Here is a 14,706-nt window from a genome sequence, read left to right as displayed (position 1 = left end):
TTAACCAATCTTATACACACGTATTTACGTATTTAAAATACGTATTTTTATCCATCCGTCAAATTGACGGTTGTCCGTAGAGATAGGTATATAAGAGACGCCCATAAAGAGAGTTTGAAGTCAACACGATAATCACAGCCAAAGACGTACGCGTTTTATTTCATGGATGTTTGAACTTTCATACCAAATGTATAACCAGTCCGCGTAGGTGGTTATAGAACCAAGGGATATTTAAAAAAATGGTAGCCCAAATTTTAAAAATATGCGAACTTCTGATTTTTTTAATCTGAAAGGAAACAAGGCATGCCTTAAATTCCAAGCACAGTGGAGCGTCGATTATCCGGGCTCATCGGGACTCACCCTCACCCGGATATGCGATTAACACGGATAATGAGTCAAATGATATATTTTATCACCAATTCCTGATTAATTTTTGAAAAATTATTTTATTTTTTAGTAAAAATAACCCAGTTTTTATCAACTTCATGTTTTTCCAATGAGAATATTTGAAATTTGCCATGATTTATAATGTTTTTTGTTATGACAATGTTATAAGAATAACCGCTGTTTCAAATATCCTCCTCATAAATATCCTGGCAATGTCACCTTTGTATTGAACTGTCATTTTTCAACAGCACGGATTAACGGACTGCCGGATAAAAGGTACCCGGATAAACGGCGCTCCACTGTAAATATCTGAATATTATCAAAATAAAGTAATAACATAAAGTGCAAAACAAACTCATACATACATACTAAAACATAATTGGGTAGATGGTTATAGAGATGAAGGTTACATTATTTTGCCGCTAACAAACACAACATTTCGTGATTTGTTACCAATCTGCCAAAGACCAAAAGATTATAATTAAAAAAGATAATACGAAATGCATGCATGCAATTGTAACAATAGATAAATGTATTGAATAGATAGATGAACAGTTTAATACCATTTGCATTACAGCATTCCTTTCGAAGGATCGTACTTCTTCTTCTTCTTTGGCTCAACAACCGATGTCGGTCAAACGGCCTGCCTGTGCCCACTTGTAGGCTTGGCTTTCAGTGACAAATTGATTTCCCCCATAGCAGGATAGTCAGTCCTACGTATGGCGGCGCGGTCTATTTGGGGATTGAACCCATGACGGGCATGTTGTTCAGTCGTACGAGTTGATGACTGTACTACGAGACCGGCTCAACCGGAAGGATCGTACAATAATACAAAAATCATTACCGGCAGCACGCCTCTTTTGCTCGCATGCCTAGCGCTTTGAGTTTGATCGAGTGATACATTTTTCTTCACAATAAACCGAACCGAACTTTGAACTTTAATTAAATTTGCTATACACATCAAAAAAGTGAAAAGATAATGTAAATAATCGAAATAAACTATTTCAGAAATCTAAATGCTCCTTATGAGCGGTATAAAGCGTACACTGTCCCTATACATATTGCAGAATGGAATGGCGCGTGGTCCGAACAGCATAGAAACTTAGGCATCGCAGCAAAGTCAAAGTCAACGCCTGCAGCGTAGGGCAAGCCACCTAGTCCCATTCGCTATCGGCCTGCTGCCAGTTTTCGACGAACGGTTTGTCGAGCGCATTGATCATTAGATTGCCACAGTACAAACATTCGGACGAGATGATGGCCTCGATTTCGCTCTTGAGCTTTTCCTTGTGTGAGATGGGCGCTACGGGGGCGGCCTCCAGTGCGTTAGCCGATCCTACTCCAGCCGATGCAGCACTCTCGACCGCGTGCTGGGCCGTAGCGAGCGATTGTTTCAGCATCGTCAATCGATCCGACATTTCAGGACCTAAAATCAAAACCAAATCGTAAGCATTTATTTTATCGTGCTTTTCACAGTAAAACAATAAAAAAGCGGAAGCTTTGCAATCACACCGCCGTACTCACTCAGGTACGGCAGCACCTGGCGCTCGAGACAGTCTGCATGGAACTTGTGGCCGCAGTGGAAGACGAAGAACGGTTTCAGCATCAGATAGATGCCGCAGACGGTGCACTGCTCCTGTGCGCTGACCGTCACTGATCGGCTGCGGAAGGTTTGCAGCTCCTGCCGGACCCGGTTGGCGGACTTGGCAGACTCTTCCATGTCGCGTCGCTGCTCCTGTATCTTCACGTTGTACTCCTTCAGCGAGCGGCAGATCGCCTCCTTGAAATGGTCGATGCGCTGAAAGTCGGAAAAGTAGGGCAGCAGGTCCTCGATCCGGAGCTGGTCACACTCCTGCAGTATGCCGAGCGCTCGCTGGACTTCCTCGTCCCGCGTGCCTTTGATTTCGTGCTCGGCGATCAGTAGCCAGAGCCGCTTGCGCAGCACCCGATCGCTTGGCTGTGCGGCCGTTTGGCGGGCGAGCTGTCGGGCGGCCTCGGCATCCTCCAGGGTCAGCGCTAGCCGCACCGCCGGCACCCACATCTCGAGCAAGCATTGCAGGAACACGCTCGCCGGCCGGATATCGTGCCGGAGCGTGATCCGCAGCGCGTAATGCGGATCGTAATGCACCATCGTCGTATCGCGGCCCTGCGACTCGAGAAACGTGAGCAGCTGCTCGGGAAAGTGCACACCGTACAGCTGGATGAGATAGTTGTGCAGGGCCGGCTCGACGCAGCCCCGCGAATGGATGCAGTACTCGAGGTAGCGCACCGTTTCGTGCGCGTGCTGCGGCGTATCGAGACAGAGCATCGCCGGCATCAGCCGAACCGGATCGAGCCGGTGCCCCTGCCCAATCAGCATGCTGACCGTGGCTGCCGGCAGCACCTCCATCGCGATCGGCGCATACTGGTAGACGAGCTCGGGCCGGTTCTGGGCACTGAGCACCCCGAGCGCATCCTCGTACCGGCCCTGGTTAATGTACTGCTGGAGTACCGACTCGTAGTCCTGGTTGATCGTGGTCAACGCGGTCAGATTGTGTGTGTCGCCGTACGACGCCATCAGGTCGTAGATGGCGGTCCGGTTCCGGCGCACGCACGCCATCACCGGCCGGCTAGCCATGAACGCTTCGAACTGCTTCTGCAGGTCGCGCGTCGCCTTTTCGCCCCCGCCCGACCCGCGCTGGTGGGACAGCTCCACCAGAAAGAGCTGCACGATCCATACGATCAGCATGGTGATTTGCGTTTTCTCGTGCGGCTTCAGCTGCCCGAGCCGGTTGCGCAGGTAGAGCAGCAGCGCTTGGTTGCTGTTTTTCTGCAGAAACTTCAGGCACACCTCCTCGAAGCTGAGCTGCGTTTCGGAGAAGATGGCCGCCGCTTGCAGGTAGTCGCCGGCGTAGAAGTACGACTGCGCCTGCTTCACCAGCACAATGTCCCGGTGGGCCGGATTTTTGTTGCAGTACTGCAGGGCGAGCTCGAATTTTTGCCGGTCGGCGTATAGCCGCCAGGCGTTACGCTGCTCGTTCACGATCTGCAAATGGGGAGGGCGACAGCGTTAGCATGCGGCCGTAAGCTCCACAAACGAACTGCACCCCTTACATTACCTTGTAGCGAAAGATCAGCTTGTTGCTGTACACGAACGTAACGTTCGAACGGACGTCCTTCACGATGTTGATGAGCCGCCCGTACTGCTCGACGAAGTACTCCTCGTACACAACTTGATAGTCCAGCAGCGAGATCGCACTGACGTGGTCCGCGTACAGCAGCAGCGCGTGAAAGTCGGTCAGTATGAACGAGAGCGGACAGTTGGTGCGCGGCGCCACCTTGTGCGAGTTGGTGGCGGGCGGCACGTACCGCGGCTCCGGGTACGTGATCAGCTCCTTCTGCACCACAAACTGGGCCTGGTTGATGGCAGGATCGATCTCCTGATAGTTGATGCCGTGCTCCGTCAGGCAGCCGAAGCTTTTCGGGAAGTCCTCCTCGTAGTTGAACACCAGCTTCGGCCAGCTGCCGGCACTGGCTGAGCCGCTGCCAGTGCCCTTGCTGCCGCCCACCGACAGCTCCTCGAAGTCGCGCAACTGGTCGTCCACGTTCTGGTACGGGCCGAACACCTTCTGCAGGTAGCCGCCGAGCTTCAGCTCCTGCGCTGCGGTGGCTGTCGAACCGGCAAGCGAACCGCCACCCGACCGGATCGTGTTGTGGAACTTGTACAGCCGGTCCACCGTCAGCACCAGCACGATGCAGTGCAGGCTTTTCTGCTCCGTCTTGAGATAAAACTCCAGCCCGGTGATCGGGCGCGGCTCGCCCTTGCCCACGTCGAACGCGTGCCGCACGTTCTGCTGCACCAGCTTGTCGCCACTTTCCAGCCCGACCTCCGCCTCCCAGATCACACCGTGGGCCGTCCCGAGCAGTATCGGCCCGGTGCTCGTCTCGGACGTGTTTACGTGGTTGAACCCGACCGCGGTAATTTCCTGGTCCTTCAGCTTCGTCACAAACTTGGGCTTGAAGCTGTTGCGCTGCAGGTAGAGCAGCTCGGGCGTGAAGCCGGGCGATTTGGGCAGAAAGGTGAGGAACAGGTGCGCCCCGAGCGGATCGACGTAGATGCTCGACGGACGCAGCCCACCGATCGTCTTGTCGATCGGCACCTCGGTGAACTTGTCCGGCTGCTTCAGGTTCATGCGCAGCACGGTCAGGTTGGTCATCAGCATCATCAGCCAGTCGTTCTGCACAGAGAGGAAGAGGATGCCGGACGGCAGGTTCAGGTTCATCTTCTGCTTGGTGAAGATGGGCACCTCCTTCCGCGTCCGCACGCTCACGTACCCGGACGTTTTCGGCTCGGCGCTAGCATCCGGATCGGTGGAGCTTTCCCGTATCAGGTCGCTCGAGTACTGGTCGAACATGGACGCCATCGCGACACCGTCACTCCGGGGCGCTGTCTAGCCAAAGCGGAAGCGCGATTCGGCACAAGCTAGCTGCTTTCGGTTTTTCGAAGGAACAACGATTGCTTACACTTTGCAGTGGGTGGAAAGTGAATCACTGCCGCGATATGGAAAACGGTCGATAAAACTGCGACAGCTCACAGCTAAAACCCAAAATACCCAAATAATCCTGTCAACAGCCCAACAGATGATAAAGAAAGAGTTTGCTTGAAAACTATGTCAATGTATTTCATTTTCTTGCAGCAACGAATTCAAATTCACATTGAAAAATACGTTAACCGTAGTCCCAATGACCTAATTTACACCTTCATCTCTACGACCCGAGTGCCTCATGCATGTTGTATGGGAAGTTATTCTTTTTCAAACTAAAAATTCAATAACTTTCGTTGTATCGAGAATAATAAGTTGTACAAAGGTACGGACATTAGTCTTATTTACTTGAATGAAGAAATGGGAGTTTTTAAATCTTGTTGCCTTTTTTAAATACTGTTTTAAAGTTTGGCAATTCGCCTTTTAAATGGAAGATTTTTCTGTTGTTCTATGTGAAATACTTTGAATGTACCTTTTTCCAATCAATTTTGAGATGATTTTCAATTAATAATTCATTTTTTTTATTGCTTTTGTATATTATTTTATATTATTATAAAAGAAATAAATAAATCATTATACAAATTCTACTAAATTTCCTACGCTATTTCCTACGATAGTATCTACGTTATTCCTACGCTGCATATTTAATACCTGATATGGTTTGTCAACTGGAACTGGAATTATATCGGTTCAGACCCGGATCAAGTATCGTTCCGAATCCCAATCCGCAACAGTTCCAGGTATTCCAGGTTCAGTGAAATAAATGAAATCGGGAGCTGTTTCTAGATGGGTATGGGTTCAAGATCGGTTCCAGGACCAGTATGGGTTCAGGATCAGTTCTTGGGCCGGTATAAACAGTATTGGTTCCAGGACCGTTTTGGGTTTAGTATTGGTTGCTGGACCGGCATTAGGTCATGTGCAGTTCATGAACCACAAAAGGTGATGTTTTGCTGTAAGGACCAGTATGGGCCTGGTTTTGGTTTTAGGTCTCTTAAGGGGTCGTCTTAAGTACCTAATTTTAATTTAGTTTCGAGATCATTGTTTTCGGATTACTTTTTACAGTAAAGGAGAACTTGGAAATTAAATTGCGTAAGCCATGTAACCAGGCCAAATGAACTAGCATATTACAAAATATTTAAAAAATAAATAAATGAAGCTCTAAAATTCCCATTTCTTCAAAAAACTAAATAGGACTAGTGCCTTTGTCTTTAAACCAAATTAGAAATTTTAATATTCATTACATAAAAAGTTATTAAAATTTCAAATTTAAAAGCTATCATTTGCCATACAAAATGTGTGGGATTTCCGAGTATGCCGGTCGTTGAGATAAGGGGTATAAAAACATAATAAAAATTTATAGGAATTTTTGGAAAATAAGTTCATCATGCGCCCTTAATATAAAATTAAATTATTAAATTTAAATAAAATTTCCGAAAGATACGTGGAAAAATTGAGTGGCTACCATTTTTCAATAAAAATATCAGTGATATCAGTTTGAACATTAAAATCATGCCCGGGTATCCGGTCTTAGAGTTAAAGATTAAATGTGCAAATCATTCTTGTCTTAACCGAAAACGTGCGAAAAAAACAAGCTCGTGAAAAATACGGGTTGTCGAATAAAAATGATAAATGTGATTAAATGTATGCTCAACAAATATAGACGAAAGAACTCCGTTGGAGCCAAAGCCTCTATAAACTATTCAAACAAATATGCTCAACAAACACTAATTACTAATGTGTAAATATCCAAATGTACAACATAAATGACACGGACGGACGGCAACGACAGTGCGTCAACAGTGTGTGTGTTCTTTTCTGTTCTTTCTAAAATTTTATTTCCATAAAACTGTATCGCATCAGCTGAGGGTTGAAAGTAGAGGTAAACAATAAAAGGTGTAAAAGAACTGCTTCACCACTGTTCTGCCCCTTTTACCCGCGGGAAGTGTGGGACAGCGACCATTTGCTTCCCGATTGCAACTCTTCTCTACATAGTAACTCCTACTAGATATGGCTTTGGCATTCACATTGTGTAGTATATCTGGTGTGTGTGTGTGTGTGTGTGTGTGTGTGTGTGTGTGTGTGTGTGTGTGTGTGTGTGTGTGTGTGTATCTCTGTCCCTCTTTATCTGTCTGCTTGTATCTGCTTCTATTCTCCACCTAGGCGCGCATGATTATTTCCAGTTATTTCACTAATCGTAACTCCATTTCTACTTTTATCGCCCATGTTCGATTCTCACTCTTGCGTGTTAACGTTCCTTCTTCTCCTGTACAGCTTGGTTTGGCCATGGCGAGAGGGTAAAAAACCTACAAATCTGGCGCACGTCTATCTGACCCATCCACACATGTGCAAAGAGCATGTTTAAGTGTGTATGTAGTTTTTTTGTTCATGTGGACACATCGCTATATTAGCCAGGAAACCATCTACCATTCATTCTGTACACAGTCGCAATTAGAAAAATATCACAATAGAGATAGCTTTAACCCTTGTTTTTGTTTGTTTAAAGAAAAAACGATACATTTCCTTAAAGCTGTCGGGTATGTCTCCGGCGATGCTCAACAATAATTCGGTTGGTTTCGTTGTCTGCTGACGAAGTAAGTTCAGTAGAGACACCTCGACCAGGTGGAATAGAGGAGGACAAGGGAAGGGATACTGGATGGTTAAAGACAAACAAAAGTTTTCTACAAATTGATGGACCGTCATGGCGCGGCTCCTCTAAAACCTTTTACATTCTTAGACCCTAATATAATATGTATCTCATCCCCTTCCCTCCTCCCCTCGCACGCGCCTATTTCACCTTATTGAAAAGTATTTCACTACTGTCTGCTTTCCCAATGTCTTTTCAAGTATTACTAATCTCTTATCACACCAGCAAATTTTGTTCTCGATTGGCGTTTGCAGCTGTGCGGCACAGCATAGGGTCCACCCTCCTCTTTAAGTAGTATTAAAATTCATAAATTAAAACCGCACATGTACACCTTCTACTTCCTGTAGTTTCGCACAGAATATTTTGACTAACTGCCGACGACTGCTGTGACCTATGGCGTGTGTATGGCCACTCGGAGTAATTCAAATCGACTGACTTGTTGCGCCCCTTTATGTAGTAGTGTTCTTTGTTGTCCCAAATAGTTTCAAAGTCCTGATCTAGCAACGTTCAAAAAACGGTTCCACAGAGACCGGCGTTGAAGTATCAAAAGATCACTTCTGGTGAATCCGACTCTGCCACCCCCAATTGTATATAGATATAGACTGTATGTTTATGTACAATATGCTGTTAGGTGTGTAGGTGTGTTCAAACTTCAAATCCCAATCCGGACACCCTTTCTACGAATGTGTTCAATTCACTGCAAATTCAACTGTAATGCTTAATTACATTGTTCTTCATACTGGACTCCCCGCTGCAGCACGACGCTCCAGAGGAAGTTGATTCGTACGCCGGAACCATGTTGTACTCCACCGTGGGAGAACAAAGGCAACATTCCTCCCTCTCTTTCTTATCAATTTTCTCCTCCGCCCAGTTTCGACTTGATTTGTTCGCTGGCTCCGCTCTGCTAATACCTTCTTTAGCGGAATGTTTCAGAAACAAACACAACATTGTTCCAAACCTTCCTAGGCACCTCCCGTTCCCTCACCATCGTGACAGACAAACGGAGACGGGCCACGGGTTTCAAACGTCCACTGACACAACGTCCCCATTGATCGACGAGTTGGTGGTGCTGGTGTGCAGCATCTTGTTCCCATCGTCGATGAACGTTTCCGTCTCCTCGTACAGGTACGGGGGCACCATGTGTTCGCGCCGCCGCCGCTGGTAGATGACGCCGAGCGCAAACACGCTTACGATTGCAAACGACGCAATAAGACTGCCCGCGAAAATTACTGCAAAACATAAAAGATTGAAAAACAACAATAAACATTTGATCTCCGTGTTGCGGTGTTTGTACCAGCCTAACCCAATACTAACCGGCAATAGTTTCCGCACGTGTCGTCGCATCCGACGAACCCCCGCCGTTCGGATCATTGTCGTCGTCGTCGTCACGCGAACCATTGCGTAGTATGTGCTGAATGTGGTTCACGTTCCCAGCCAGATAGTTCGGCGGCGCGAGGTTTAGTATCTCGCAGAACAGATAGTACAGATCAACCGTATCGAACGGTTCCACCGTCAGCTGCTCCCGTATCGCTGGACCGTACGAGAAGAAGATGGAGTTCATGGCGAGCTGCGCATTATCGTACCCGTGCATGCCATACTGCGTATCGGGTGTCACTGTGTGGGAACCATTCGAGCAAAACGGGTTAACTATTATTTTTTTCACATCTCTTAAGGGCAGGAAGGTTCTACTAAGACGTAATATAGAATTTTGTCCCTGGCGGACAACGGGTCCTAACTAGTGTTGGGTAAATTTGATTCAGATTCATGGATCAGAATGAATTTTTGGAATGATCAATTGAAGAACAATGAATCTTGATTGAAAATATTCATGAATCTTAAAAGATTCATGAATCTCAAATTATTCTTATATCTCGACAGATTAATGAATCTCAAGGGATTAATAAATCTCTAAACTTTCATAGAGCTTGAGCTTTTTATTATTCTTCTTCTTGGCGTAACAATCTACGGGGTCATGCTCTCGAGACTTCTTGGTAATACTACGCAGCCGGATAGTTTATTTTGCACGGAGAGACGGTCCATGCAAGGTTTGAACCCCCAACGGGAAAGTTTTAGGTGGGATTGGGTAAATTCAATATTTTGAAAAACATACATCTCTAAAGATTTATAAATCCCTGGAGACATGGGATATGAGATTCATGAATCCTTGGAATATTTAGAAGTTCATGAAACTTTGAAGATTCATGAATCTTAGAAGATTTGTGAATCTTTAGAAATTCATGAATCTTTGAAGATTCGACTCGAGATTCAAATCATGCATTACTGAAGATTCATATGAATGAATTTCAACGAAAGATTTATGAAAATTTACACTAGTCCTAACCCATGATCAGATTCTCTTCCGTTAGGACCCCGCTGACGCTTACAGTGCCAGACCAAATTTGTTTCCATTACATTTGGATGGGGGACAAACCATTTTGAAAATTCACAATATAACTAGAATATATGTGGCTAAAATATATTCATCAAAGGAATTGTTAGTTTCAATTTTTATTTTACCATTTCAATGTTTTTTCAATACCTCATCTTTTATCAGAAATTAAGATTTATAAACAATATTCTCTGGCTATCATATATGATAGCCGTGGCCTTTCAGGGAGCATTACTGACTATCATATAATATAGCCATGCCGTATTTTAGAGGCGTATTTTCCTACAAGCGGACTGAGCGGTCGCGTAGCGCCCCCACCTAAAGGGGGTCCAAGCTAAACCTGCACATGTTAGTCCGCCTTTATAAGCGATGTTTTTTTTTAAATTGCAAATATAAACGGAAAACTCAATCTGCCTGTAAGTAGTACATTCAAACAAGTCCGTGTATTTTATGTGTTGATAACGTTGATAGCAATCAAAAGTTGTTACGAACTTTGGCGATAATTTTTGAAGGCCTAAACAAACCTGACATACTTTTGCACTCTTTTATATAATATTATATATAAAAGCTCACATGACAATAAAACAAGAATAAAATCCTGGGTTGTTTAATGTAATTTTTAAAGAACTTTGTCAATGTTCTCGATGGCAAGGACGACAAATACGCAAGTACAGGATATTTATTGTCGGACACTTGGATTTCAGGCAATTTTTATGTATCTGTGAAAAAGGAAATCACACAAACTTTGTTCAGTGGCTTTCACCTCTCATATACATGATTGAACAAATAAATGAATTGCAAAATCTTATTATTGTATTTGTACAAAAGTATAAATGATTAAAATTTGGATTTCTTGTTATATTTTCCAAACATGCCTCTAGAGTGGGTGTACTAGATTTGTCAGGTTGTTACAGTGGTCGGGGCGATCTCGTGGTACAGTCGTCAACTCGAACGACTAAATAACATGCCCGTCATTGATTCAAGCCTGAGATGAACCCGTCCCCCCGTTGCAAGGATTAGTTATATCCGGTAGCGTGGTAATGAATTAAGTCTCGAAAGCCTATATAGGCCGGCATGTCCGCGTAGGACGTAACGCCAAATAGAAGAAGAGAAAAGTATAGTGGTCAAATTGGCCAAGGTCAGGGCAACTAAAACAAGGTAGACCAACTCGATCAGTACCGAAATTTGGAAAGTCTGGAGTGTGTTAATAACGACAGTTTATCATTTCATTGCTTGATTTATTTCTATATACACCATTTTCGAGCTCAAATAAACAATGTTAAGCTGCTTTTGAATTTTGCCCAACTGTAAGTAAACATTTGACGTCCAACTGAATTGCTGATGCCTATCTGAATTTCGTTCAATCGAAACTAACAAGTGAAACGCCTAAGTTGATCCGTTTGCTGTACGGAGTTTAGACGTTTGGTTGTGCCTTCATTTGCACCTTACGAGGTTTTTTAATTTTACTGTTATAAACAAAATAAACGAACCTGGATGATATAAACGTACGTTAATATTATAGAAAGCAAATATTCAGTAGCATTTGAATAATGTTCAGAAAGGCATCAGTATTTCAGTTGGACGTTAAATGTTTACTTATAGTTGAACAAAATTCAAAACAATCTTCACTTTGTTTACTTGGGTTCGAAAACGTAAGACTCTTAGCTTAGAAAGGCGATCAAATGTGTATTTGTTTTCGAATATAATTTTGATAAATTGGCACTACCGGAAACAACGATGATGGACATCGTTAACATATGCAAAATATGTAAGCCTAATTACACGCAGACTATGGATACCATTAAAATGATGTAATAATCGCCATAAAAAGGACAGAAGAAAATTAATCCCTAACGAATTCAGGATTATGTATTTTGTATTCGTAAAAAGATGTTATTGAAAAATGCGAATAGTGTATTGCTTGTTGATATTGATACACTTTGGGGACTTGGGCACTAAGGAAACTAGGGTCCCCGATTTAGATCTCCCGCTAAGGGCCCCGAGATGGATAAATCCGCCTCTGGCCACGGCACTAAGGGTGTTGAGTAAATTATTGCAACTTTTAAATTAATTTTCACGAAACGCTATAACCAGTATTCGCCGTTTCAGACACCTCGTAAGGTTTCCTGCCGATAGGGGGCATAACCTTGCCAGACGGTAATACAATACGCTGAGCTGCGGTTGAAAAAAAATTGAACTAATCCTTTGACCCAGGGTCAGACTTTCAAGAAAACCCGAGGCCCCAGCGAGCGTTACTGGAACAACACAGGCACACAGCTACCTACCTTCGACGCCAAAGTGCTTCCGATAGTACTCGACCGTGCGCCACATATCGTCGAACCCGTACCCGTGTTGCGCCACTGCCGTAATGGGGCCGGTGCGGCGCGTGTTGTTGTACTGCCACCGGGCGGGCAGATTCTCCACCATGTACACCTCGAACCGGCCGTCCGCATCGGCCGCCCGCCGCAGCTGCCGGTACAGCTCCGACCGGTCCTGCTCGACCTTCGGCACGATCTGCAGTACCGGCGTGGAGCCATACGTATCGTACCGCAGCTCGGCCGACACCAGCGAGGTCAGGTTGATGAAGTTTTTCGGCATCACCGACTCCATGCCGTGGTCGCTTAGGTGCACCACGTTAACGCGCTCCGCTAGCCGCTGCTCGGCGATTCGCGCGTGCAGCTGGCGGGTGAAATCGTTCAGCTTCACCACCAGCTGCTCGATCCGGTCCGACTCGGGACCGTAAATGTGGCCGTAGTAGTCCGGCTCCTCGATGTAGAGCATGATCAAGTTGGCGGGCCGATCCGCGTCCCGTATCCACCGGAACACCGTGTCGAGCCGGTCGGTCCACGGGATGGACAGATTGAACGGTTGCGTGTGACTGCAGGTGAGGTTGCGCGAACCGTACCCAAAGTCGGATCCGGGCCACATCATGCACCCACTATATCCTCCGGCATACTGATTGAGCGCCTACGGAGAGAGAGAAAGAGAGAGAGAGAGAGAGATGATCGTTATATGGAGTTCAACCTTTTTTGTTTTCATTGCTGCCCGGGAACATCGCACTCAACTCACCCATATCGGTAGCAGCTCCGGATTGAAGTGAAACAACTCGTACGAGTAGTTGAGCGGCCCCTGGACCGCATCGTACAGTCCGTTCGCCATCACGCCGTGCACGTTTGGGTAGACGCCGGTCGCAATGCTGTGATGGTTCGGGAAGGTTTTCGTGGGGAAGACGTTCCGCAGATGCGTGCTGGTCGTGCCGTTACGGCGCAGCTCGTTGATGTAGGCGGAACTGTTGCGCTGCAGATACTCCGTGCGGAAGCCGTCGTACGATACGACGATTAGGACGGGCGGCGACTGTGCCGACCCGCTAGCAGCGGCTGATCCCGCCACCGTCCCGCCGGAGCTCGCTTTCCCGGGCAGAAGCAGCAGCAACACCAGTTGCACCACCTCCAGCACCACAACCGTGGTGGTCATGGTCTACTCTACGGATGGATGTGTGCGTGCGTGTACGTGTGTGTGTGTAGCTGTGTGTTTTCAGATTCGTTTGTGTTGCTTCGTTTTCGCCGTAGCGTTTTCGAGGTTGTTGTTGTTGTTTTTTCGCTTTGTTTTCCACTCGCTGCGACTGTTGCTGTAATCCTAAAACAAAGAAACACTTGCGTTCTTAGCACGTACCATCACCAACACCTCCTTCTACTTCTTCTAAAGCTCCCATCCGCATGCACACACTTGCATAACCTTCAGGAGGCTAGCAGGGTTGGGAAATGGACAATTATGTTCCAGTCCCCCCTTCCAATCCTCTTCCTTTGCTGTGGTAGAGTAGGTCAAACCATCGCTTACCCGTTTCTCTGCTCCGACCCTGATCCGTAGCACACCTGCACAATCCCGTTCCTCGCTCACTCAACCCTCCTCTCCTCGTACTCTACAATCACAGCTGACAGACAGAGTCTCTACGCGGACATGATTTTGCCCTTTTCCACATGTGCCGTCGAAGGGCTGACGACGGTTTTTGATTGATGCGCCCGATTTACTCACAACTTCACCAAGGGGGAAGGGTTGCGCGATGTACACAAGGTTGATTGCAGCCGTTGAAAGGGTGAAATTGTATCGTGTGCAAGGACCGTAAAGATATCAGGTCAAGTTATATGCCCGTTTTGACAGCTAGGTGGAAGAAGAATCGACGAAGAAAACTGACAGTTAGTTTTCCGCGTTTGGCGAACGCTTCAAGTTCTCGAAGATAAAAATCCATTTTAAATCACGGACTGTGTTCTAATAAACTAAAATATTCACCCAAATTGATCTCCACCAAATATTGACCATGCAAAACGTAAACAATCCATCAATACATATACAAGCGGAAAACCATCTGTCAAAATCGGAGCCCAGGGGGGGATCGCCAAAAGCGCTATAACTACACCTCATTATACATTCCACCTTGATCGTGTGTGTGTTTTCGCGGTAATGCACCTGTTTCTTCTGGTCGCGTTGTTGCTGTCGAAGAAGTAATGCACACACAAACACACATTCACACACAAGTGCGCGCGCACAACACACAGTAGGGCGAATGTGAAAGAGCCGTGTTTCAAGCCGGCTTCAAACGCGCTCTCCGCTATGGCGGAGTTGTTATGGGCGAAAATTCACCTCTCGCACAATGCTTTTGTTAGATATAAGTAGATAAAATTAAACATAGTTGGAATATCATTTGATTTAATGGAAGACGAACGAGCGACAAGTTTTCATTTCAAACTAAAATATTGTTTATCTCATCT

General features: G+C 45.9%; 2 protein-coding genes across 2 annotated transcripts; both read right to left on the bottom strand.

Moving 5' to 3' along the window:
* Positions 1-426: 426 nt before the first annotated feature.
* On the bottom strand, positions 427-5,004 carry LOC1270480 (vacuolar protein sorting-associated protein 18 homolog). The gene is made up of 3 exons (XM_560205.5): positions 3,483-5,004; positions 1,909-3,409; positions 427-1,810 (listed from the first exon to the last, which is right to left on the bottom strand). The coding sequence occupies exons 1-3, from the start codon at positions 4,785-4,787 to the stop codon at positions 1,542-1,544; spliced, it is 3,075 nt and encodes a 1,024-aa protein (XP_560205.5). The 5' UTR covers positions 4,788-5,004; the 3' UTR covers positions 427-1,541.
* Positions 5,005-6,715: 1,711 nt separating this feature from the next.
* Positions 6,716-14,461, bottom strand: LOC5666830 (bis(5'-adenosyl)-triphosphatase ENPP4). Its single transcript, XM_061643473.1, has 6 exons — positions 14,228-14,461; positions 13,778-14,098; positions 13,010-13,576; positions 12,226-12,907; positions 8,866-9,165; positions 6,716-8,780 (listed from the first exon to the last, which is right to left on the bottom strand). The coding sequence occupies exons 3-6, from the start codon at positions 13,412-13,414 to the stop codon at positions 8,572-8,574; spliced, it is 1,596 nt and encodes a 531-aa protein (XP_061499457.1). The 5' UTR covers positions 13,415-13,576; positions 13,778-14,098; positions 14,228-14,461; the 3' UTR covers positions 6,716-8,571.
* Positions 14,462-14,706: the final 245 nt, after the last annotated feature.

The sequence above is a fragment of the Anopheles gambiae genome, chromosome X (assembly GCF_943734735.2).
Source record: "Anopheles gambiae chromosome X, idAnoGambNW_F1_1, whole genome shotgun sequence".
NCBI classification, from domain to species: domain Eukaryota; kingdom Metazoa; phylum Arthropoda; class Insecta; order Diptera; family Culicidae; genus Anopheles; species Anopheles gambiae.
Note: the sequence above shows the minus strand (reverse complement) of the source record. Positions and strands in the feature narration are given on the sequence as shown.